Source organism: Lotus japonicus, chromosome 6, assembly GCF_012489685.1.
Source record: "Lotus japonicus ecotype B-129 chromosome 6, LjGifu_v1.2".
Classification (NCBI taxonomy): Eukaryota; Viridiplantae; Streptophyta; class Magnoliopsida; order Fabales; family Fabaceae; genus Lotus; species Lotus japonicus.
Genome location: NC_080046.1, coordinates 18,499,760 through 18,525,380, shown reverse-complemented (window position 1 = coordinate 18,525,380; position 25,621 = coordinate 18,499,760). Strand labels below are relative to the sequence as shown.

The 25,621-nt window shown below is 38.9% G+C and overlaps 1 protein-coding gene across 1 annotated transcript in view; it reads left to right on the top strand.

Moving 5' to 3' along the window:
* Positions 1 to 15,396, top strand: part of LOC130726901 (cation/H(+) antiporter 15-like) — a gene marked incomplete at its 3' end in the record, with an annotated part of 31,628 nt that extends 16,232 nt beyond the window's left edge. The window contains exons 4-6 of the mRNA XM_057578225.1: positions 4,543 to 5,186; positions 5,275 to 5,839; positions 15,379 to 15,396. Of these exons, the coding sequence (XP_057434208.1) occupies positions 4,543 to 5,186; positions 5,275 to 5,839; positions 15,379 to 15,396 (1,227 nt within the window). The remainder of the gene's footprint in view (positions 1 to 4,542; positions 5,187 to 5,274; positions 5,840 to 15,378) is intronic.
* Between the last annotated feature and the right edge of the window lie 10,225 nt (positions 15,397 to 25,621).

Below are 25,621 nucleotides of genomic sequence, written 5' to 3'. Positions count from 1 at the left end.
GAGCATTCCCCAACAGGATCGCCCAACTCTTCAACTATCTCTTTACCTTTGCCTTTGTCCCCTTGAGTGATTTTAGCTACCTCCGGCGCTGCTGTGTCTTTAACAAAGTTTGCCAAATGGCCGGCTTTAATCAAGCGATCAATTTCCTGCCTTAAATTCCAGCAATTATCTGTCGTATGCCCCAACGCCTTGTGGTACTCGCACCACCTATTGGTGTCCACGTTAGCTGGCGGCCGCCGTGGGGGTGGTGGGTACTGCACAACGTTTGTCTGTCCAACCGCCCTTAAAATGGTACTTAAGGGTGCATTCAACTTCGTAAGTGGAACTGGTGCGGGCGAAGCACCAGTCTGACCAGCTGTGGTAGCAGGTGGACCTTGTGGATTTCTGTGCCATGTATTTTGAAAGCCAGGTTTAGAGTTTTGGTATGGTCCCGGTCTTGGTACACGGGGGGTTTGCGCTATCCTGGTTTCCTTCCCCGCCTTGGATTTGTCTTGTGAAACACCGCCAGATTGAGACTGCTTGCGTCCTTCCTCTCTTTCTTGTTTCTTCTGATCATCTTGCTCGATTAATATGAACTCTTGAACATGAGCGCGAAGATCCATCATATCCTTCGCCGGTCGCCTTGTTAAGTCTCTATTCAAATCTCCCGCCCGAAGGCCATTTTTGAATGACGCCAAACAAACATCTGGATTTTCATCCTCCAACTGCACCGCCATCTTGCTGAAGCGTGCCATGTAGGTTTTTAATTTCTCGCCTGGTTGCTGATGTATGCTGATAAGATCAAACATTGTTGCTTTTGTGGTTTTATTGGCGGAAAATTGAGTCAGAAACTTAGTGGACAGATCAGTGAAATTATCAATGGAGAAGGGCGGTTGTCGAATGAACCACTGCATCGCCATGCCTTTGAACGTGGAAGGCAATAATCGACATTTTACCGCATCCGTCGCCCCGCCGATCACCATTTTGGTATTGAAATATCTAAGGTGCTCCATAGGATCAGACTCGCCCGAAAAGGCGTCTAATGCCATGGTTTGCAGGTGCTTTGGAATGTCCACCCTAGTGATGGCTGGAACAAAAGGTTGGAATTCAACTACATCCTCCGCCTCCAGGCGTTGTTCTTGCTTAAAATCCTGCCGCTGAGTGAGATACTCAACTTGGGCTTGCAACTGCTCGTTTTGGGACTGCACCTTCTGTAAGGTATCTAACATTTGTTGCAAAGCCGCAGGCGTGATACCTGTCACTGCCTCTTGTGCTCTCCGTGGAGCAGTGGTTTTAAAATCTTCCAAGTTCACATATTCAGGCGGCGTTGAACGCCGCCGAACACCTGGATCTGATTTAGCGATCAGATCTGAAGGTCTTCCCGGAGCTGCATTCACCAATGACGCTGGCGACGGCGCCACTGAGTGGACCCCCTCCGAGGAAGCTTCCTGCTCCTGCTCGTCCAGTACGGGACGGTTGTTGTTTCGTCCGCCGCCGCGACCGCCATGTCGACCACCACCGCGCCGGCGATGATCGCGTCGACCCATGCCGCATGAACGAGTCTCCATGGCTCGCGATTCCTCCTTTTTGTCACCGGAAGAGCTGAGTCAGAGCCACAGACGGCGCCAATGTTCTGTACTAGGGCAAGCTTACGTAAGAGAAAGACAAAAAGTAAACCCTAGCAGAGCACTAAAATAGCAAAACTACCATAAAAGGAATATTCTCATTAATGCTGAAAAAGTTGGTTTCGTACAAGTGGATGACCTCCCCTTTTATAGAGGGGGTGGTCATGATATGGATCTTTCCTATATTTGGGCCTGACACTCAGGGCCCAAATCCCCGTACATATAAGACAAATCCAAAGGAATCTTCCAGCTGGCTTGTGGGTCCATCACCTGAGGGAGGGCTATGAAGCTCGTTATGTTGCCTTCCCCACCATGGCTATCTTCAATGGTTTATTGTTCATTTTGGGCGGGACATAATCTTCTTTATGTCCCGCCCAGTCCAAATAACAATATTAGAAACATTATTAGAAAGTAAAAAATAATATTGAATATTTATAACTAATTGTAAACTTCCAATATCTTATATATTAAAACCAAAATTTATATTTTTTTGTTATTTTTAATTTTAATTATTAATCCTTAGTTTAGGAAATTTTATAAAAAATTTAAAATTATTACTATTTTTTATGTATAAAAATATATATGAAGTACCAAAGTTAAATATCATATTAATAAGTTAAGGATATTATATGAATATATATATATATATATATATATAATTGACTTCAGTTTTACATTAGTGGCAAGATAAATTAGTTATATACATATATTATTTTGGTCATTCTGCGGGTTGGTGGTGGGTTCTTAGCAAAGCTCAGGGTGTATATGTTGTTTCAGACTGATCTTTTGTATTTGGTTCTTGCCTTGAGTCTTTTTTTACTCTAGCTTATATTATATATTCATTTCATTTTCGAAAAAAAAAATAACTAAAAATTTAAATATAATAAGTAGTTATAATATTTATTATCAACATAAGGTCTTTTTTTTTGTTACATATCAACTTAAGGTTAAGACTAAAAAAGATTTTAACCATATTAAGTATTGAAACTAGTCAATGTTAAATTCAATTTTTTCTAAATATAAATTTTTAAAATAAGTTTATAAATCTTTAATGGTTATTTATGTAGTTTACTTTTTTTGGAAAATTTATTTATGTTTTTTAATATTAACTATAATATTGTTTTTCTGTTTTTTTGGAAAACATGCAATTTTGAAATTTACTTAAGTTTTGTCTTAATAACAATACTAATAAATTATATTTAACTATTTTATGTTATTATATTTATTCACTATTAGTTATTGACTTTTTAGTTTCTTATCAAAAATTTAATTTATTAAGTATTAATAAAAAATAGTAAAGATATTTATTATCAACAATAAATTGAGGAAAATTGAAAAAGCTAACACAAAACTAAGAAATATATTTATATATAAGCAATATTTAGAATTTAAATTACCTAATAGTAAAAATACAATTAATTAATTAATACTTTAGGAAAAATAGTTTAAAGATTAAACAAACGTCTCTATAAGGTATTTAGTATTAAGATTATCGTATGTGTGTTATTTGAAATTCTTTGAATAGGCTTTTTGATCAATCATTTAGTAGTAAATAACTTGAGAAAGGATAACGGAGAAAAAAAATTATAACCAAAGACCGATATATTTAAATTTACAAAATAATATTTAACGATATTAAAATTATAACTTATTATAAATTAAAATTAAAATTAGTTCTTTGTCGACAAAAAGGTATAAAAGAATATTAATATAACTTATATTAAAAAATTATTATTTGATTTCAAATATTTTAAACTCACTATATGATTTTTCATATTATTAAATAAATGAATTATATATTAACTTAGTTTTTTTAAAGAGAACATAAGATTAAATAGCAAAATAACAGCTCGGGACAATACTCCCCCATGTGAGTATCAAAGTTTACAGTTAAATTTATGGCTAATCACGCCAATCAACCGAAACCATAACAAAAACCCTAAACACCCAAACCCTAAATTAACAGAATAGGTTCCAACCCAAGTTGTTAAAATTACTAATTATTAAGCAATTAAATACACCTAAAATAACACTAATACTATTTATTCTGATGTATTAACACAACTATTTTTCGGTTTTATTTAAAATAAAAAATATTATAATATTTATTTATCTATCCGCACTATAGTAATTTTTGAACAATATTGAAAGATATTGTAAATAAACTCGTGCAACCCCCGGGTAATATATCTAGTGTATTAGTATAAAACGGTGAAACTATTTAGGTAGATAATATGACATTCTTTTGAAATTAATGCTCTTAATAATCATAATTCAAAGCAAAAACAAAACATGCATTGTAGCGTAAATCAAAAAAATCAAATAAGATTGATAATATAGATAACCTCTCTATTTTACTATTACCTTTAGTTCTTGATTAGTAATATTTATCTATATGTAAAAGGTTTGTCAAAATCACCCATGAGATTAAATTTTATATCACCCATGAGATTAAATTTTATATCACTGTAGTAGACCAATAAGATTATTTATGAAATTTAAAGAAAAAATTATAAAATTCATTACACACTTATCTTAGATTTTACAGGTCATCTAGGATAAGGTTACACCCTATATCATCTTTAGAGAAAAAATATACTAACATAACATAACTAAGAAATAATAAAAAATAAATATGATATGTTACATCACAGAAAAATTAATAAAGATAAAGAAAAATTGATTGGATAATCACACATTTTGATGGATAATAAGCTACAAATTTAGGAAATTGTATGGCAAACCACTAAGAGTGTAAACATCCAGATCGAGAAATGAAGAGAAAAGAAAGAAGTAATAGAAATTATATATAATGCCATGTGATAAGAAGTGAAAGATAGTGAGAAAAATTGGATCTTTTAGTGGTCTCTGTATCATAACTGGTGAATTCAGTTTTACAATACCATATATAATTTTATGTTGTTAACTCCTTTTGCAGTTGTTGAACGACGAAACGTTCAGTCACTTGGTGTGTTGTGTGGTGGTTATGACAGCGATGATCACACCTTTGGTTAGCTTATTATATAGGCATAACCCACGGGTTCTAAATGCATCAAAATTTATTCAAGGGGGTTCAATGTTGAAGATCCAAAGTACTCCGAGAAATTCAGAGCTTCGAATCATCACATGTGTGCATAAGGAAGGGAATGTGTGTGGCATCACTACACTGCTTGAAGCATGCAACCCTGTGCTAGAAAGCCCCTTATGTGTGTATGTGATTCACCTAGTAGAGCTATTGGGAAAAAGTGCACCCATTCTCCTTCCCATAAACTACACCAAGAATAAGAAATTCTTGTCTGTTAATTACCCCAACACCAACCACATTACGCGTGCCTTTGATAACTACTCTAGAAACTCGAGGGGTCCCGTCACTATTATTCCGTTTGTGAATGTTGCACCTTACAAGAGCATGCACAATGCGGTGTGCAACCTTGCACATGATAACATGGTACCTCTCATCATCATCCCATTTCACGAAAATGACCACATTGACTTTGATGGCCATGTCGCCATATCTGTCCGCAAATTGAATGCCGCATTTCAAGACCACGCACCTTGTACATTAGGGATCCTTGTTGACAGGTACTACTATAGTGTATTTAGTAATTTCTCCCTCTATTCCAGAAATATTGTTGTTTTATTATGAACTGACTCTATTTAAAATACGAAGGTTCTCGCAGCTTGGTACAAGTAAGGACCTTCTTTCCAAAACATACTTTCATGTGGGCATATTCTTCATAGGTGGGCCAGATGACAGAGAAGCATTGTCGTTGGGTATTCGAATGTCAGAGCGAGCGAGTACAAGGGTATCTTTGTTTCGGTTTTCCGTGATGAATATGAAACGATTTGGGAGTGGAGAAGGACAAGAGGAGGAGGAGAAGGATCACGCGGAGGAGCTATTGGATGAGAGTTTAGTTGATGAATATAAGAGCACGAGATTTGGGAGTGGTAATGTTTCTTGGTATGATATCAAAGTTGAGGATGGAACAGAAGTGTTGGAAGCAATTCGTGGTTTGGAAGGGAGCTACGATCTTGTGATAGTAGGGAGGCGACATAACATGGAATGTTTTAATGATGATGAAATGGGATCTTTCATAGAAAATGATGATATTTTGGGTATTCTTGGGGACATGTTGTCCTCAACGGAGTTTGGTATGGGGATGGTTCCAGTTTTAGTGACACGGTGTGGTGGGGATAGGGAATGTAAACTTGAAAGAGAAGGTTCAATTAATATTGTGTCTCAAACACGTAATTTTCTTGATAAATAAATAATATCACATCTTCACACATAAAATTGATCTAAATTGTTCGAGATATGATTAGAAGAGAGATATATTGGGTGACATGATAGGAGAAAAATATAGAATGAAAAATAAATTTAAATTGAAAGCAAGATTAAATGAGTGGGAATGTAGCAAATTGGATTAGTAAGCAAAGAAATGTTTCTCTAAATTTTATATGAATGGTCCATCTATAATGAAGTTAAGTTGCACACATTGATAACTTAAACAACCTGATTTGTAAATAGAGTAGAAAAATGTTGAAAGCTCTGGGGGACCTCGGGCTATTATGCCTGATCACCACGTTGCACTCTGCACTAACGATTCACTTATCTTGTCAACACTTCACCCTCCAATTAACATTCTCATTAACACTACACCACTTATTATATTTCTCTATTCTTCTTACATCACTACACTTCTACACAACTCTTTAATTATCGACATTACTCTCTCTCTCTTCTTTCTCCAAGCTCTAATTTTATGTTCACTCACCCCATGCTCGCCGATTCGTAATGGTTCTCTACTCCATGACACTAAAAAAGATCGCGGACAAGAGAAACTATAACACATAAACAACATACATACATATGAGACCTACAAAAGAAGTATGGCCATTATCATGCTCCTGGCCAATCAGTCATGTCAAAAGTCACCAGTAAACATAGACATGTATAATCATCCATCATCAAGGTCAAAGTCAGAGAAAGTAAATCCATAAACAACATCAGTGCTAACATATAGAGTCACCATAACCTTCCCTATTGCTCCGAGCCCACGTGTCCTCTTCTTTGTCGTTGGGTGTGATCTCCCTTATCACTGAGACCCTCACCAAACTTGATGACTCCTCTCTGCTAAATTTAGCTTTATATGCTTAGGCGTTACCTCCCGTTCTCCGAGGTGTAGTTATAAGACCCGATTTTCTGTGAATTATTTGTGCTACTATTATTACTAGGAATGCCTTAGCAAGGTAAAGGGTTTGACATAGGTGACGTTAGACCTTACTAATATCTGAGTGACGATGTATGCCACCATACAAGCGTTTTAAGTGTAATATTCATAGTATAATATTTCGATGATTTTTAGGGCAAAAGATTCTCCGACTATATCAATGAGTTTGCAATTCCTGGCGGCATGGAAGATTTTGTGGACCAAACCATGGTGATGTGTGTGGGACGTGGCCAAGAGAAATATTCCTTGAGGGGATACTCTATTTTTCCTTATGGGAGGATTTTATTTAAATAAAATGAGTTTTATTTAAATGATAAAATTTATTCAATTATTTCTATGCACCAACCAACATTTTAACCAAGGTTTTACTTAACATTTAATTGAGAAATTGTTTTGTGCATTTATAGTGGGTATGCGAGTTTTACAAGGAAAAATGATGCAGGAATTTTGACTTTAAAATCATAAAGTCAATGAGCATTAAGGAGAGGAATCCTTGTGGTTAATGCAATTAACTATGTGTTCCCTAGTTGACTAAAAATGTAACATCCCAATTTCTGACGCTCACGGTAGTAACCTTTCTCAAAACAAATATGCAACAGTCTTTAAAAGTGGACTGGGCGAGACCCCAGGGTCCCTCGCCCAGGGGCGCCAGCTTAGGGCGACGAGCAGACCAGGGACTTGGGCCTCCTCCCAGAGGCCCAACCGGCCCATTAGGAAGGGATAGAGACGCCAAGTCCAACTCCACATATATAAATAGGGGATGAATACCAATTGTAAAGGACTTTTGGCTCATTTGTGAAATAACAGGATTGAAATTCAGTTACTTTCTCTCTCTAAAGCGGTTACGCTCTCATTCTCTCTAGGAGTCTCGCATCACGTTCCTTACACTCTAGGTACTAGACCTCATCTCAATGTTCATGGATAGAACAAAAAGCAGTTTCCAAATGCGGGTATTTTTTCCTTCAAAGCATTTCTAAAACGTGTCATGCCTACTTTCAACCATAAATAATTATACATACAGTCTTGACCAAGGCGAGTACCCGGAGGTAACGACGGATGCCCATAAAATATAAAACATAACAAAGTAGAATTAGATTTGACAAGGAATCTAGTATGCATTTGACTCCATAGATCCGATATACCACCTGCGATGTCCACATTGGAAAATCACAAGAAAGCAATGCATTTGAACCTACCCAAATTCTCAATTATAAACTCATAAAATCATCCTGCATGTTTTAACCAATAACGGTAAGCTCTATACCCATAGGCTCTAGCCTTACACCTGACTATACTCTTACAAGCCTTCCACTGATCCTCCATCGGACCATTAGGATTATCCTAACCATCTCGTGAGGAAATCTCTTCATCGAACGACACAACAACATTCTCCTAGTAGTGTAACATCTGCTCATATCATCACGTGTCATTTTCTGACAATTTTTCGACCGCTCAAACACAAACATCCACTCAAGGCATGCAAGGGCCTGCTCCCCAGAATAATGTACAATACATATCATCATGTCGTTATCCATCCAAGTCATGTTATCATGCCACAAGTCACAATCAGCACAACGATGCATTAAGTTGATTACATGGTATACTAGTGAGATGATTGCTCAAAAGATTATCCGGATAAACGCTATCCCATCTAATGACAAGATAAATAAAATGAAATTTTCACTTAAAAGGCTTGGCTCCTCATAGTCGATCCAACACAGGCCTAGTGTTGACCATTTCTACTCGGGTGTCGTTTGCTACTTAGGAATAGCTAAGTTGATTCAACCCTCCTGGTGTACCATTTCTAATTGTGTATGCCAAAAGATAGTAATCATTGGTACTCTTCCATGAAGGCCTGACCTGAGGACGATCTCAACCTTCGTGAAGCCCGATATTTCGACCATCTCAACTTCACTGAGGCCCGATCTTTTCGTAACCCTGCGATTTTTAGGGGATACTTATAGGTTGACTAAAACTGAATTAGTTAAGCAAGAACCCAAGGCATGCTCACCATTGTTCTTCACACACTTATATTTCAATTGCTTGTTAATTAATTACCTCAACAATCAATCCTTAAAACTGAATTTTATTTGTTTTCCAACCTTGAACTTGAATCTTAAACCGAATTCGCATTCCAATTCCCTGTGGTTCGATAAATTAAAATCTGGTAGATTTTGTACACTTGCAGATTGACCAACACTTATGTTTAATAGTTATGTGAAAATATTTGGCATGTTCTTACTATTTGATCAATTATTTATAATATGATAATAACTTAATAACAAAGAACATAAGTGGAAAGGGAATGAGTCGGGTCGCCACACCAGCAGTCAATTGCCACTTCTAATGAACACTATAAGATTCATTAGGGAATCATGGAAATACGCAGAATCCTTGATCCTCCAAGGAGCCGGACCTCTCCATCACGACCAATCCTGGATTTTTCACCATGCAATGATATGCTACATGAACTAGTCAAATGATGAAGTTATAATCACTATGTCGTCGGTAACAACTCCACCACACGTCCACCTCCCGAGTGGTCGAGATCACCAACTCATATGTGTTCACAGTTACTCATAGCAATGACAACTCATCCTCCTTTTGGTCTTGTACATCGATAAAAATCGATAGAAATAATCCACAAGCATGTATCTTAAATGCACGTCACGTTCATCAAATAAACTACATTCATCACACAACAATCACCATGTGATTCATATGACAAGAACATATGATCAACATACATCTTATAAGACTTAAGCATGCCACACTTCATCAAGTATCATGTTATTCATAACTGTAAGAAGATATAATCAACTCATAAGTCACGCATTCATATTTCAACAATCAAAATGTGAGACATAATTTAGAGGCACATAATCAACATGGATCCTACAAGGTTCAAGCATGTTATAGTTCAACAAGTATTCATGTTATTAAATGTCTAGGCATATAAGAAATTCATAACTCATCATGTTCATAATCAATTCACTTGTCAATCATGCATTCTTAACATATATATTTCATGTATATCATACATACTATTCAAGGTTTCCATCCATGATCAATGGTATCTACAAAACATTCTAAAACATGTCCAAAAACATCACATTTTGAAGATTACACAGGGCTGGTATGTATGTGTGCACCCTTACTGCACGCACATGCGAGCAGGGTCAGGGGCTTGGAATCCTGGCACACATGTGCGGCTTGGAGCTGCACGCACATGCGTATCCCAGACGCATGTGCGACCCTATATTGCACGCACATGCGTGGTATGCAGCCAGGTTCGCCGATTTTCGTTCTTTTCATGATTTTAACCCCCATTTTAGCCAATTCTTGGTTCATTTAGTCCCTTTACATGTTCACAAGGTTCATACATCATATTAGGGTTCATTTCAAGCCATTACATGCATGCTCATCATCCTTTCTTCAAGTTCTCATGCAATCCTAACAAACAAGTTTGCACGCTAAGGTCCAAGACTGGAAGTGCCCTTACCTCGTCCGTTTTCTATTCTTCTAGAAGCTCCCGAAGTAGAATTGAACAAGGGTTTCAGACCTTCATCATAAGCACATATTCAAGTCAATAACTAGATACATTTATACCCTTAGCTAAACCAATTCTAGCAACTATACAAGGCTAATAACTCCATCAAGTTCTAGGTCAAGGATATGTATCAAGGTCTTGACTTTAAGGATAGAAAGCTTCAAGATTAAAGATTTTTAACTCAACATCATCATCAGGTTCAACATGTGATTCAGGAGTGGGTTCAACCATTTCCTCTTAAATGTCTGAAATAACAGCAAATGTAACAGCCTCTGGGTTTATACTTATAGGATTATCATGAACATCAAGAGCAGAGAGAGATAAAATGATGGCTTCAAGAGAGCTTGCAGTTTCAGAATCCTTCTTCTTTTTTCCATATTGCTTTGATCTCTTCTTTGTAACAACATCAGCGGAACCTTGAGACTGTGAGGGAACTCTAGCCTTCCCTGATCTGCTAACCCTAGAGGGCTTTGATTAAGTTGGTTGCAACCCTAGAAACTTGACCCCATAAGCATTTGTCACTGGTTTGGGATCAGGAGTGTTGTACTTTCCAGAATCTTGACACATAATAAATCGCAGTTGAGAGAGATCCAGAGGTTGAGTGGTTGTGAGAGAATGGTGAAAATGCAGACAATGATAATAGAATTCGATCAGGGGAATAAAAAAGGAAAGTTTCAAAATAGGAATGATTGCTCTGATTACACATGCATTAGCGGTTGTGGAAACTGCAAAATAGTTGTTAGCATGCAATTCCAACTGTAATTGCTACAACTCCTCAAATAAGCAAATGCCCAAAGTACCCCTCAATTTTTCAAATTGAATTGCATCAAGTGCTTTTGTAAAAATATCTGCTAATTTCTTTTCAGTTGCAACATGTTCCAAATTCACAATTTTGTCTTCAACAAGTTTCCTGATGAAATGATGACGAATATCAATGTGTTTGGTTCTGCTATGTTTAATCGGATTCTTTGAAATATTGATAGCACTCAAGTTGTCATAGTACAATGCATGACATCTAGCTCGACATTGTATTCTTTCAACATCTACTTCATCCATAACAATTGGGTGCAGCTACTCCCAGCAACAATATACTCTGCTTCTATAGTGGATAGAGACACACAATTTTGTTTCTTGTTAAACCATGATATCAAGTTATTTCCCAAGAAGAAACATCCACCTGATGTTTTCTTTCTATCATCAGCACTTCCTGCCCAATCTGCATCACAATATCCTACTAACTCATAATTAGTATCATAAGTATACAAAGTACCATAGTCACTTATTCCATTGATGTACTGTAAGATCCTTTACACTTGCATAAGATTACTAGTCTTGGGTTCAACTTGATATCTAGCACAAACTCCTACGCAAAGGTGATATCAGGTCTGCTCGCAATGAGATATAATAGACTTCCCATCATGCTTTTGTACAGACTTTGATCAACATCAACACCTTTATCATCTTTAGTCAACTTCACATGAGTAGCTGCTGGTGTTATTTTGTGACTAGCATTTTCAAGACAAAACTTCTTGACTATATTCTTAGCATACTTACTTGGAGAAATGAAGATAACATCTTCCATTTGTTTCACTTGCAGACCAAGAAAGTAAGTAAGCTCACCAACAAGACTTATTTCAAACTCAGATTTCATTTGTTGGACAAAATGCTTCACCATCCGGTTCGACATACCTCCAAAGACAATGTTCTCAATATAAATCTGAGCGATCATCAACTTCCCTCCATCATTCATGACAAACAAGGTTTGATCTATACCCCCCTTACTATAGCCATTGTTGGTCAGAAACGCAGTCAATATTTTATACCAAGCTCTTGGAGCTTGTTTCAATCCATAGAGAGTTTTCCGCAGCTTGTACAAATAATCTGTAAAGTTAGGATCAATAAACCCTTTGGGTTTCTCAACATAGACTTCTTCATTTAAGTAACTATTCAAGAATACACTCTTGACATCCATCTGATAAAATCTGAATTTAAGCAAGCATGCAACTCGAAGTAGAAATCTGATAGATTAAAGGCGAGCTACAAGAGAAAATGTATCATCAAAATCCACTTGATGAGCAATATTTTACCCATTTTATATAGCCTTAATTTGTCATTATTAATGATTATTCGTAATTAATTGACCTTGCTTGACAGAGATTTATATTATTTGGTCTAATTACGTTTATTCTTATTTTCAGGTCTTATTTGACATCAAGGGCATTTTGGAGATTTGTGGTATGAAGATTTGATTGTGCTGGAGTGAAGATTGTATTTTAGGAAATATTAGGATTTAATTTCGGAATAAATTAAGTTTGATATCTTTCAGATTCAAACTTATTTAGGTTGTTATTTTAAAACTCTATCTTTAGGATTTGTTAGGATTTATTGTTATCTTTTAGGATTTGATTTTGATTAGGATTTGTGATCTCAGCTCCTATTTAAGGATTTGTGCTGAGAGAAACAATTACCTTTTACCTTCTACATTATTATTTTATGCAATTTCGAATTTCAGTTATATTAGAGCTCTGCTAGGGTTTTATGCTTTTAATCCCAATTCTCTTCTCCAATATAATTGTTGAATTCGCCCCATCCATGGAAGGCTAATTCCCTTCGAACGAATTCCTTTGCAAAGTATATCGCGCTCTTGAGGTATAGTGCTTAATAGAATTCAACTGATTAGTTTTCTTCATCTCTAATTCTGGCTTAGGTTTGCTTAATTCCTTATGTTCACGGAATAGAAGATGATGCATGTTCGCTTAGTTCATATTAGGGCGTAAAAGATTCTTAATCGCTTAGTTTAGGAATCTGTGAATTAGTTATCGCTTAGTTAATTAATTCTCACGAACTAGTAAACTAATAACAATAATTGATCTTTAGATACCCGTGATTGAGCAGCGATATACTGATCAAAGGGATTCGTCCGTCTTACTTATCATATTAATCTGTTTTTTTTTACTTTCTGCTAATCTTTTGAACTGAATCACAAAACCTCCCAGTGTGTGTGCGTTGTGCGTTCTTAATACTGAGTCTTTGTTGAAACGATAATCCTTGGGAAACGACCTAGGAGTCACTTCCTAGTTACTACAGTTTTCTAAATTAATTATTTGTATCGGGTACGGCCTCGATCACCACTCCTTCTATTTGTGTATATCCTTGAGACACTAATCGAGCTTTGAACCTAGTTACAATGTCACTCTCATTTGATTTGTTCTTGTAGATCACTTAGTACCAATGACATTAACTCCTTCAGGTCTGGGTACTAACTCTCATGCTTCATTGCTCTTGAACTGACACAACTCCTCTTGTATAGAGTTAATCCAGAACTCATCAGTTAAGGCTTCCTTGATGTTCTTTGGTTCAACTTTGGAGATGAAACAAGAATTTGAAATCACATCTCTAGATCTAGTGATTACCCCCTCATTCAGATTCCCATAATATTCTCCTTAGGATGGATTTTCTGAATCCTGATCGATTGTCCTTTATTAACTAGAGAAGTTCATGAATCCTCACTTTCTGACTCCATGTTTGACCCTATGTGTAGAACATCATCTGGAACATGTGTCTGCTGAGGATTTACATCATCTTCATCCTCAACAACGTATTTCTTAACATAAGGGGTGTCATCCACAACAATATTAGTTGACTCCATTATAGTTCTGGTGCGAGAATTAAACACTCTATAAGCCCTGCTATTAGTAGAATAACCCAGAAATATCCCTTCATCACTCTTGAGATCTATCTTCCTTCTTTGTACACGATCTGCAAGAATATAACACTTGCTACCAAAGATATGGAAGTATTTGACAGTAGGTTTTCTCCCTTTCCAGAGTTCATACTAAGTAGAGCTAGTTCTAGATCGTATAGTTACACGATTGTAAATGTAGCGGGTCGTGTTCATAGCTTCAGCCCATAAATGATATGGAAGATTCTTGGCATGCAACATAACTCTAGCTGACTCCTGCAAGGTTTTATTTTTTCATTCTACCACCCCATTTTGTTGAGGAGTAATTGGAGGTCAAAATTCATGTCCAATTCCTTTAGAAGCACAAAACTCAGAAAACTTGCCATTCTCGAATTCCTTGCCATTATCACTTCTTATTTTCACTATTACACTTCCCTTTTCTCTTTGAAGATGTTGACACAGCTCCTTGAATACATCAAAAGTTCCTGATTTTTTTCATTGAAGTTGACCCAATTATACCTAGCAAAATCATCCACACACACAAAGACATACATTTGTCCTCCAATGCTTGCTACTTGCATTAGTCCCATGAAGTCCATGTGGAGTAGTTCCAGAACATCAGATGTGGCAACATGATGCAACTTTTTGCAACTTTTTGTGAGACATCTTGGTTTGCTTACCAATTTGACACTCACCACACACTCTGCCTTCTTCAACCATCAACTTAGGTAGACCTCTGATAGCTTCTTCAGCAATAATTTTCTTCATGCTCTTGAGATTGAGATGGCCAAGTTTTTGATGTCATAGCTTGACCTCCTCATTTTTGGATATTAAGCATTTAGACACTTGAAGTTTGTTCTAAGGAATCCACATGTAACAATTTTCATTTGATCTTGTAAGATCAAGTTTTGATCATGTAGTACAACTCTATGTTTTGATGATTACATGTTAACTATTATGTATGAACAATTATGGTACTCTAACGTTGTTTTCTGAGTGTTTAAATGACAGGCTCTGACTCTGGTCTAATTACACATAAATCAGAAGCACTATGCTCAACGAGTAACCTACGCAATGCTTTCGCACTCACTATGTTCAATCTGAACAATAGAAAAAGCTTCAGAAGATCTGAAGATAGTTAAGCTCTAATTTGGATTCAGATCACTTGAAGTTTTGAAGACCAGAAGCTCTAAAGGTCCAGAAGCTCTGCAGGACCAGAAGCTCTGAAGGTCCAGAAGCTCAGAAGGTCTAGAGGCTCTAAAGGTCCAGAAGTTCTAAAGGTCCAGAAGCTGAGAAGTGAAGACTCTGAAGTCCAAGAGTAAGCTGGCTCTGAAGACCAAGTACTTTTCCTTTGAGTCCAGAAGCAGAAGTTACAAAGGTCAGAGGATCCAAGCTTCCCTCTAACTCTGATCACCAAGCTTCACAAGTTCCAACATGAAGCGTCGCTCTGATCAGAAGTCTTCTAGGTTAAAGGTCAAGTCGCTATCCAAGTACAAAAGCAACTGTACTATTCCTGACAACCTTACCTAACGTGTTCAGCCACAGCAGAACCTGGAAATCCCAGATCTGCCCTCCAACGGTAGCATTCCATGCAACATCTAAACCCTAATCCTTGGATTATATAAAGAGGCTGAAGATGAAAGATGCCGCCTAAGAATCTTTCTTAGCAATCTTTCTTCAAACTGTTCTTATCGTGTTTACTTTAGCTTTCTGAGAACGAATTCTTTGTAAACCCAAACTCTCAAACAGTTGTTTGTTTTTCCTTAAGGAGACCAAGGTTGGTTAGATCCTTGAGAAGACTAAGAGAGTGAATCTTAGTGATAGCTAAGTCATTGTATTGTTAGTCACTTTGCAGGTTGCAAGTGCAGTTGTAACAAACTCTGATTAGTGGATTGCCTTCATTCTAAGAAGGAAGAAATCACCTTAACGGGTCGTCTGGATTAGTGAACCAGGATAAAATCATTGTGTGCTTTCCTCAACTCTTATCTTAGCACTTTTATCTTCTGTGTTTGAAGAGATTTGTTAAAATCTCAAGTGGGAAAAGTTTTAGTTTGAAAACGCTATTCAAACCCCCCCTCCTTTCTATCGTTTTTCATACCTTCAATTGGTATCAGAGTGCAAGTTCTGATTACCACACCTAACAGTGTTCAGTGATCCGGGCCGGTGTGAAAAACTGAGATGGCTACCACCAGTGAAGCGCAAAAAGTTGTTTACAGTGCAAAGCCTCCTATGTTTGATGGTCAAAGGTTTGAGTACTGGAAAGACAGAATCAAAAGCTTTTTTTTCTGGGCTTTGATGCTGTAACACCCCGATTTCCAGGTGTCACTTTAGTAACCAAAAATAATCTTTACGCGGAAAACAGGTAATTTTTTTTTTGATTGTTTCCTTTTAATAAAAGCAATAAAGAAATAAAGACAAAACCCAACTACTAAACTAACCGATATACATCAAATATAAACATGTACAGCCTCAGCTGCACTTCCACGTCACACACACTCGCAGTGACTCCAAAGTAGTGTGCCCGTAGGCAAATATATACAAACCAGAACTGTACGCAAAAGCATCAAATATACCACTATCCAAGAGAAGGTCGGCCTCAAAATGGCCTCAACCCAAGACCCCTATAGTCCGACAGACTCTCTGTGATCCTCAGCAAGAGAACCACACAAAAAGCCATACATCGGGAACCTACCCTGTCCCAAAAGCAAAACGAATCAGAGCTATTACAGTAACAACCAACTCCAAAAGACTCTAACCACCCATACCCCACACTACTATCATCGACCCTCCCTCGATCAGGCATGAAGTCCGGGTCCTCGTCGAAAGCTTCAGTAATAGTCGTTCCGCTCCGGGTCTTTCCCGCACAACGAACCATCACGAACCGGCTGACAGACGCCTGGCAGCAGGCCGACCGCCCAAACACAAACATACAAACAAAGCCAAGGCGCTAGGGTCAACTTACAGAATACAATAGATATACAATCAACTTGTGATAAAGGGGATATATACATATGTTGTATATATATACATATAAGTTATGTATTGCCTACTCTAAGGTATATACATAGCATGTTCTCGAATCTCCTACACAGTTCAATCATTAATATCTAACGATGTTCATCAACATCAAATCATCATCATAAACAACATCAGATAAAGCATAAGTCGAATTTATCGACGCCTATCATGCAATCATAGCTAAATATAGCAAGTTGCCCTAACCTCGAGCTGTTCCAGCTTTGCAAACAAAGTTCTCCTCAAACAATTGCTCTGAGTCTTCCAAAGTTCCCTCAACTGAACCTCGGAGAAAAACAAAGCAGAAACCAAACAAAATCGATTAGTTCGATCGCAAAACAATACATAAACGATAGACAAAGCATTAAAGCTTCAGAATAGGACAATCAGGTACGAAAAGACAAGTTTTCGAAACCGAAAAACTCCCCCCTAAAGGAAATAGTCCACGGCCTCAAAGGAAAAAGGGCTTCGGCTCTTTTTCTTTGATCAAATCAATTCACAAGGTAGTTTTAGGGTAAAACTAAGGCAAGGAAACTGTCAGAACAATTTTCGGACAATCGGGCCGAAATACGACTATCCAGGGGCATTTTGGTCCAAAATAAAGGCTCAAAACTTCAAAGTTATCAGTTCTGAAAACAAATTTGACAGCAACGATCCTCATGACATCCGTGACAACAAATCCTAAAGGCACGAAGTCAGATTAAGTCTTTTCGACAATAAAGTTTCGAAATGTGAGCAAAAAGGGTTTTGAAACAGTTTTTCAGATCCTGGACAACTGGATCACAATCAGAGTTTACTGACAGAGGTTTTAGACTCAGGGGAACATAAGGAACATAACCCAAGCGAGAAATCAGAGAAATCGGACAATTTTAGAAAAAGCTCAAAACTTAGAGCACAGAAACGACTTCAGAAACTCAGCAGAAACAACAATCAGAGGTAGGAATCGTGTTAGTTACCTCGATACCTAGAAGTAGGGACGAACTGCACGAAGATTGGTCAAGGTTTCGCGAAAATCTCTCCTCCCCCAAGCTCCCCCAAACTCGCGGCCTTGTGTGGTGTTTGTGAAGATATTTTTGCTTTTTCGCCTATTTATAGGCGGGTGAAATCGCGGGAAAATGAAAATTTCGCGATTCCGATTTTTGCAGCACGATCACCGAGGAATTCTAAAAGAGATTCTGGCGTCATAATTCTAGAACTCAAAACAAATATCTAAGATTTGGGAAAAAACGATATCGAAAAACTCAAAAGCGGTGTCGGTTAATCTGCCCCGAAAAACTACTTTTTGCTGTGATGCTCAGACGACAAAACTCCCAACTAAAGAAAGGTTGGAAACGTCGAAACAAGTCTGGCAACTCGGACGGAATCTTCGTTAGAAGTCCCGAATAGAAAAAGTCTTCATCCATTGCTCGAAAATAGGGTTTCGAAGCAAAGAAATTAGAGTCGTCGAGCTTCCGGAAAGTGAAACCTATCGTGCGTACAGTCCAGAGTTCCGAAATGAAACGCTGGTCGATGGAAAAATAAAGAGAATCTTTAAATTTTCCGAGAGTTCGAAAGCTCACTCAAAACGTTGCTTTAAGAGCGAAATAGCCTATTCTGGACACGCTCGCCATAAGGCAGGTGTGCAGACGACTCGCACTAACTCCGAAAACAACTAGGCAACATTCCTCAAGCAATTCATAAACTTTCTTCTTCATTAATCTTCCTCAAATGTCAAACTTCTGTCACGCTTACACTGATTCTACGTGTGAGTCGGAAACTTAACTTACAGGTGAGGGCTTCTCACTGAATCTCTAGTTAATGCTTAGGGTCGATGCTTTCGACATTGTTTACTGTTTATGCACTGGATTGTGTGTGATTGGAAAATGTTTTCTGAGGCTTCGGCTGACAATGTAGATGATGCATCTACTGAATGTTTTTGATGAGTGAATTACATGCTAAGTGCTAATTGGGTAATTTAGGATGTGTGGTGCATGCCTTATATGCTAAGTGCTATGTGGTTATTGCTTAATAAATTGATATATGACATGTTGATTGGTTGTGCTGAGTTATTTATACTTATGCAATGAGATCTGAGATTCTGAATAGTGAGAATAGCGGGCAGGTCATGCCGATTTTATTTTGAGAGTTTTGAGAAAGTTTGATAGGACGAATGAGATTCGGGCCTTGTTATGATGTTTATGGATCGAGACATTCTCTGGAGTCATTTGGGGATTAGGAGATCCCGAGAACTTATAGGATTTGCGATAAGACTAAAAGGATACTATTTTGTAAAGAAAACTCATAAGACATTAAACAACCTCTAAATCTTTAAGTAATGATAACAAACTCGAAAGGAAGCTTCGGATGCAAATCTTAGTCTTTGGAAAACAGAAGTGTCGTCGGATCCAATCGTTGAGGAAGCTGAGAAGTGTTGAGTATGTTGATGCTCTTGTGCTGTTGGAGTAGCTATGCGTTGTTGGGCTATCCTGGGGATAAGTCCGGGAAACCGTTAGTTTCCGAGAGTGTGATACTCTGTGCTCGTTGAGCAGTTGTGACCATCGGATTGAGATGAGTCGGATGATTTGGAGATCATCATGAGTTACTATGTTGATGTGAAGAAGTGTCTTTTGTCGCAGAATCGACTTTACCTTAGGGTAAGCTTTTAGAGACATTAATTTAGCTAGAACACGTGGCGACGTGTCGAGTGAGGTCGGAGACGTTGTTTGGCTAATCACTGCATTGCATGCACTCATTAAGTGGTTTAAACACGGCGAGATACCGGACCACGGCGGATTCCAAAATTGGTTATAAGACCAGGATTTCCGCGTAAGAGCGCTGCTAGGTGACTCTTAGTAGCAGACCGAAATGGCAGGCCTTCGGGTTTTATGCTGATCTGACTACTGCTGTCGTTGGAGTAAGAGGCACGCGGGCCGAAATGGTCCCACCGTGGCTGGTGCTAGGACTGATCCGTTGATGTCCATCCGTTCCGGAATGCATATTGGTTGACTGGGTTAACCTGCATTGCATATCATGCAACATGCATACTAATTTAGTTGTCGAATGTGATTGTTATTTGGTAATCCTATTTGGAACATGTTAAGTGTTTTTATTGTCGTTTATATTATTGTGAAATATGCAACCCTAGGATGTCATCTCTAGCTATAAGCCTAAGTGGCTATTTATTATCTGTACCTATTTGGGTTTATTATCTACATAGTTCTTTGGAGTTGACCCTCGCGTCTTCTGTGTGTGTTTTGGCGGACAACGCCTTTTGTCAGATGTCCATTGCGGACTGGTTCACAATGGTCCACCCTTCGGGGGGGATTAGGTACGAGATGATCGATCAGGACGACCCCGGGTCGTGGGTGGTTGACCCCGCGAGCCATCGAGCGACGTATTCGGGGCGTATCATGGAGGATCACGTAGATAGTGGAGGACTCCTGAGGTCAGGAGTGTTGAGGAGATGCTCTGTCAGCTTCAACTTGCCACCGGGCGTTCACTGTGGACCAGGACTTGGAGGACCACCACCACCACCGTTGTCTTCAGACGAGGAGGATCCCTCAGAGGAGGAGCCAGTGGGAGTGCCTTCGGCAGAGTCTAGTGCACCCTCCGTTGCTGTCATAGATGACCATGGATCGGGCCCTAAGCCCGTGAGTCCAGCATCGGAGCGCATTGCGGTTGCGAGGGGAGGACGGATAGGGTTGGTAGACTTAGTTGTTATGGATTCTGATTCAGACGACGATCATGCTAGCACATAGTTTTGAGTGTTGGTATGAGCTCCTCGAGTTAGGATTAGCGTAGGAGTAGAGTTTAGCTCTGACAGTCTTGCTTCATTTGCTTCTTTGGGGGACAGGGTAGCTCCGCCTATAGCTTTTTGTGTGGTTTCCTTACGGGAATCACAGAGAGTTGGTTGGACTTAGGAGGTCTTATTTTCAGACCATTGGGTCAGCTTATTCTCAGTTTTGAGGGATGGTGTTGCGGACACTTCACCTTTTTCATTTGGTTTGTACATATTGCCTACGGGCACTACACTTTCTTTCCGTCACTGGAGGTTACTCGTGACGAGGTTGCTACTTACAGCGGGGGCTGTTTATATATTGTATATTAGTTCTATTGCTTTTCGCATTTGGGTTTTATTTAATTCGGTCTTGACTTAGTTATTAAAAAAAAAATATATTCACGTTTTTCCGCATTAAGTTTATTTTTGTTACTAAAGTGACGCCACCGAAATCGGGGTGTTACAACACTTCAGTATGCTTATGAGTTCTTCCAAACTCATCTGCTCAACATCTCTTGTGAGCTCTAAGGAAGTTATCAAAGGCATCCAGCTTTCAGGAAGACCTCTAAGGATCCTCATGACATGATCAGCAGTGGTGTAGCTTTTGTTGGGGGGTCTTATTCCAGCAATGAGCAACTGAAATCTGGAAAACACATCCTCAATGGACTCACTGGGTTCCATTTGGAAGGATTCATACTTCCTGATCAAAGACAACGCCTTTGATTCTTTCACCTTCTTGTTTCCTTCATGGGTCATCTTCAAGGAGTCAAAGATACCCTTAGCATACTCACGATCTATTATCTTTTGGTATTCTTCATAGGAAATAGCACTGAGAAGAATAGTTCTAGCTTTGTGATGCAGTGAGTAAAGCTTCTTCTGCTCAGCAGTCATCTCTGTTCTGGAGATCTTCTTGCCATCATCATCAACTGAACGCTCGTAGCCATCCACTATGATATCCCAGAGATCTGCATCTGTAACATCCCGATCTGACGACTGGCCTCACGGTAACGACACGAGTCTTTTCAGTGCGCTTTGTCCTCACTCGCGCACTTCCCGGGAAAACTTCCCAGGAGGTCACCCATCACGATATTGCTCCAAGGCAAGCACACTTAACCATGGAGTTCTTATCAGTTGGGCTCCCGAAAAGAAGTTGCAACTTGTTGTTATGAGTAGTACTAATCAAATCTCTTATGCTCTCCTCAACTGTATAGTCCATCCCTATACACTTTCAGAATACCTCTTGTTCGGGTGTGGTGCGTCCCTCCACAAAGAAGGCGATCAATCCTCGCCCTTCTCAGCTCAGGGCGTCACAGGCCCACCAACTTCCGCTTGGTTCGTCCTCGAACCACACCGTACTGGGAGAGGTCGGCTCTGATACCAACTGTAACATCCCGATCTGACGACTGGCCTCACGGTAACGACACGAGTCTTTTCAGTGCGCTTTGTCCTCACTCGCGCACTTCCCGGGAAAACTTCCCAGGAGGTCACCCATCACGATATTGCTCCAAGGCAAGCACACTTAACCATGGAGTTCTTATCAGTTGGGCTCCCGAAAAGAAGTTGCAACTTGTTGTTATGAGTAGTACTAATCAAATCTCTTATGCTCTCCTCAACTGTATAGTCCATCCCTATACACTTTCAGAATACCTCTTGTTCGGGTGTGGTGCGTCCCTCCACAAAGAAGGCGATCAATCCTCGCCCTTCTCAGCTCAGGGCGTCACATAGGTTCTCCAGAGTTATCTCCTAAAGCTCCTTCACAATCAAAGCCTTGCTCCGCTGGAAATTCCTCAAAATCACCTTTAGAGCAAAACCACAGAAATACTATCAGAATCTATCGGAAACTAAGCTATCAATACATCACTAAGGTTACACGAAGTACTATATACTCCAAGGTACGATAATCTAGCGCGAAAGGACAAGTTTTCGGAAAAGGAAATTTTCCTCCTCCCCCCTAATAGGTTCGGCCACTTTTCACAATTATGGGGCTCGATTTTTCTTCGATCAAACTTGGTTCCTATGCTATCATTAGCCGTAACTAAGGGTATTCTGAACTTGGAAAAATTATCGGATCAAAAACTGTCGCAGGGGTATTTTGGTCATGATTTTTAACTTAGGATTTTCAAAACTGAAATCCCAAAAATCAAATTTGACAGGGACGTCACCAACGACGTTTATGACAACTAATCCTACTAGCACTAAGCTAAGGCGATAGTTTTCAGCCTAAAGGTTGAAGCTTTACTCCAAAAACTCCAAAAATGGGTATTTTAGGCTAAAATTGATTCCGGCGGAATTCCGGCGACATAACGGAAAATCTAACCCGGCAGAAGTGATCTTGGGCATGTAAGGAAGAGGTTTAGAATCAGAAATGAAATATTCAGGATAGTTTTGCAAAAACCCATAAACTATCAGCTCAGAAAAGTCTACAGAAAAGCTATGGAAAAAGCGATCAGAGGTAAGGATTAGCGACTATACCTCGAAACCTTGAAGCAGCAACTAACGGATCAACAATCAAGCAAGTAATGAAGAAAATTCTTCTTCCTTCTTCCTTGGTGAAGCTCGCGGCCTTGAGGAGAGAAAATGGAGGAGTTTTGTGTTTTTTTCTCACTTGTTTGCTATATATAGAAGATGGAAATTCGCGGGAAAATGAAAGTTTCGCGAATCTGATTTTTCCGGCGTCATTCTCCGTGAATTAATAGATATGTTTTGGCAAAATAATTCCAAAACTATAAAGAGGTCTCCTTGTATTTTTGGCAACTAATGCATAGTCGGTGTAAAACTATTTTACCCGATAAGTTGCTTTTTGCATCGAATGTCGGAATAGAAAACTTCCTTCTGAAGAAAGATTGAAATCATCAAGAGAAATGGGTGTACGCGTGTAGAATCTTCATTTGAAGCTCTGAATAGAAAAAGTCTTCATTGTCGGTTGATTTTAGGGTTTTGAAATACCAGGGATTCGGTTTCGGCAAACTTCCGATGATTGGAATCGGACGTTCGTAGATCCTGGAGTTTCGCCTCGAAACGATTTTGATATATGGAAAAAGAGAAGTTCTAACATTTCTCTGAAGATTTTTGGAATTAATTTCCATCGTGCCTATAAGTGAAAACTAGCTACATACTAGGGTTTCTGACCTAGGTTTAAACGTATAACGATCGTGCTATAACTTTTATCGATTCTAATACAATCCTTAAACTTTTCCTGAACTTTCTCCTTCGTAAATCTATTTCATTTAATAAACTTTTGTTCAGGTTTCCCTTCGCATTACATCAACCCTAATCGTGAATAAGAAGTTTATTCACTTAGTTTAAGTTTAAAAACTTGGGCCTTACATTACTACCCTCCAAAAAGAAAGTTTCGATCTCGAAACTTAAGGGTTAGTATATAGTTCTGGATATTGTTCTTGAATCTTCTCCTTCAGCTCCCATGTCGCATCACCAGTGTCTTTGTTCCAAATGACCTTCACTAACTCGATCTCTTTCCCTCTCAACTGTTTTATCCTGGTGTCACCAATGCTAATTGGCGGTGTCTCGAAAGACAGATCATCCTTCAACTCAATGTCATCCAGCTCGATAACATGTGTCGGATCCGCAATATATTTCCTCAGTTGTGACACGTGGAATACATCATGAATGTTTGATAGAAATGGAGGTAGTGCAATCTGATAAGCAACTGGTCCAATTCGACGAGTGATCTGATAAGGTCCAATAAACTTCGGCGTAAGCTTCTTTGACTTGATTGCTCGACCAACTCCCGTCGTCTGAGTAACTCTCAGAAATACATGATCTCCTTCTTCGAATTCCAGAGTTCTGCGCCTTTGATCTGCATAACTCTTATGTCTACTCTGAGAAGTCTTCATCTTCTCTCTGATCTGCTTGATCTTCTCAGTTGTCTGTTGCAGAAGTTCCGGTCCTACCAACAGATTTTCTCCGTTTTGGTACCAACACAAAGGTGTTCTACACTTGCGGCCATACAAAGCCTCATACGGTGCCATACCAATGCTCGTATGGAAACTGTTGTTGTATGTGAACTCAATCAATGGCAATAAGGCATCCCAACTGCCCTTGTTGTCTAACACGCAAGCGCGTAACAAATCCTCCAACGACTGAATAGTCCTCTCAGTCTGTCCATCAGTCTGCGGATGATAAGCAGAACTTAATCTCAGCCTCGTTCCCAAAGCCTCTTGAAGAGCTCCCCAAAAATGTGATGTAAACTTTGGGTCTCGATCGGATACAATACTTGTCGGTACCCCATGAAGTCGTACAATCTCAGCTATATAAATCTCTGATAGTTTCTCCACGTTGTACGTAGCCCTCACAGGTACGAAATGAGCCGACTTTGTCAGTCGATCCACGATTACCCAAATAGAATCATATCCCTTCTGAGTTCTTGGCAAAGCCACGACGAAATCCATTGATATGCTATCCCATTTCCATTCCGGCACATCCAAGCTTTGTAGCATACCTGAAGACTTCTGATGCTCCACCTTTGCCTTCTGACATGTCAAACATGCCGCTACATACTCAGCCACTTGTCTTTTCATTCCTGGCCACCAAAAATTCACCTTCAAGTCCTGGTACATCTTCTTCATTCCAGGATGAATGCTTAACTTGCTCTTGTGACCTTCATCCATAATCAATCTTCTCAAGTCAGGGTTGTTAGGCACACAAACCCTATCCTTGCACCGTAGGATGTTGTCACTTCCTACCTTGAATTCTGGGTCTTTACCTTGACTTACCAAATTCCTTTTCCCGAGCAGAAACTCATCTTGTAACTGTTGGTCTCGG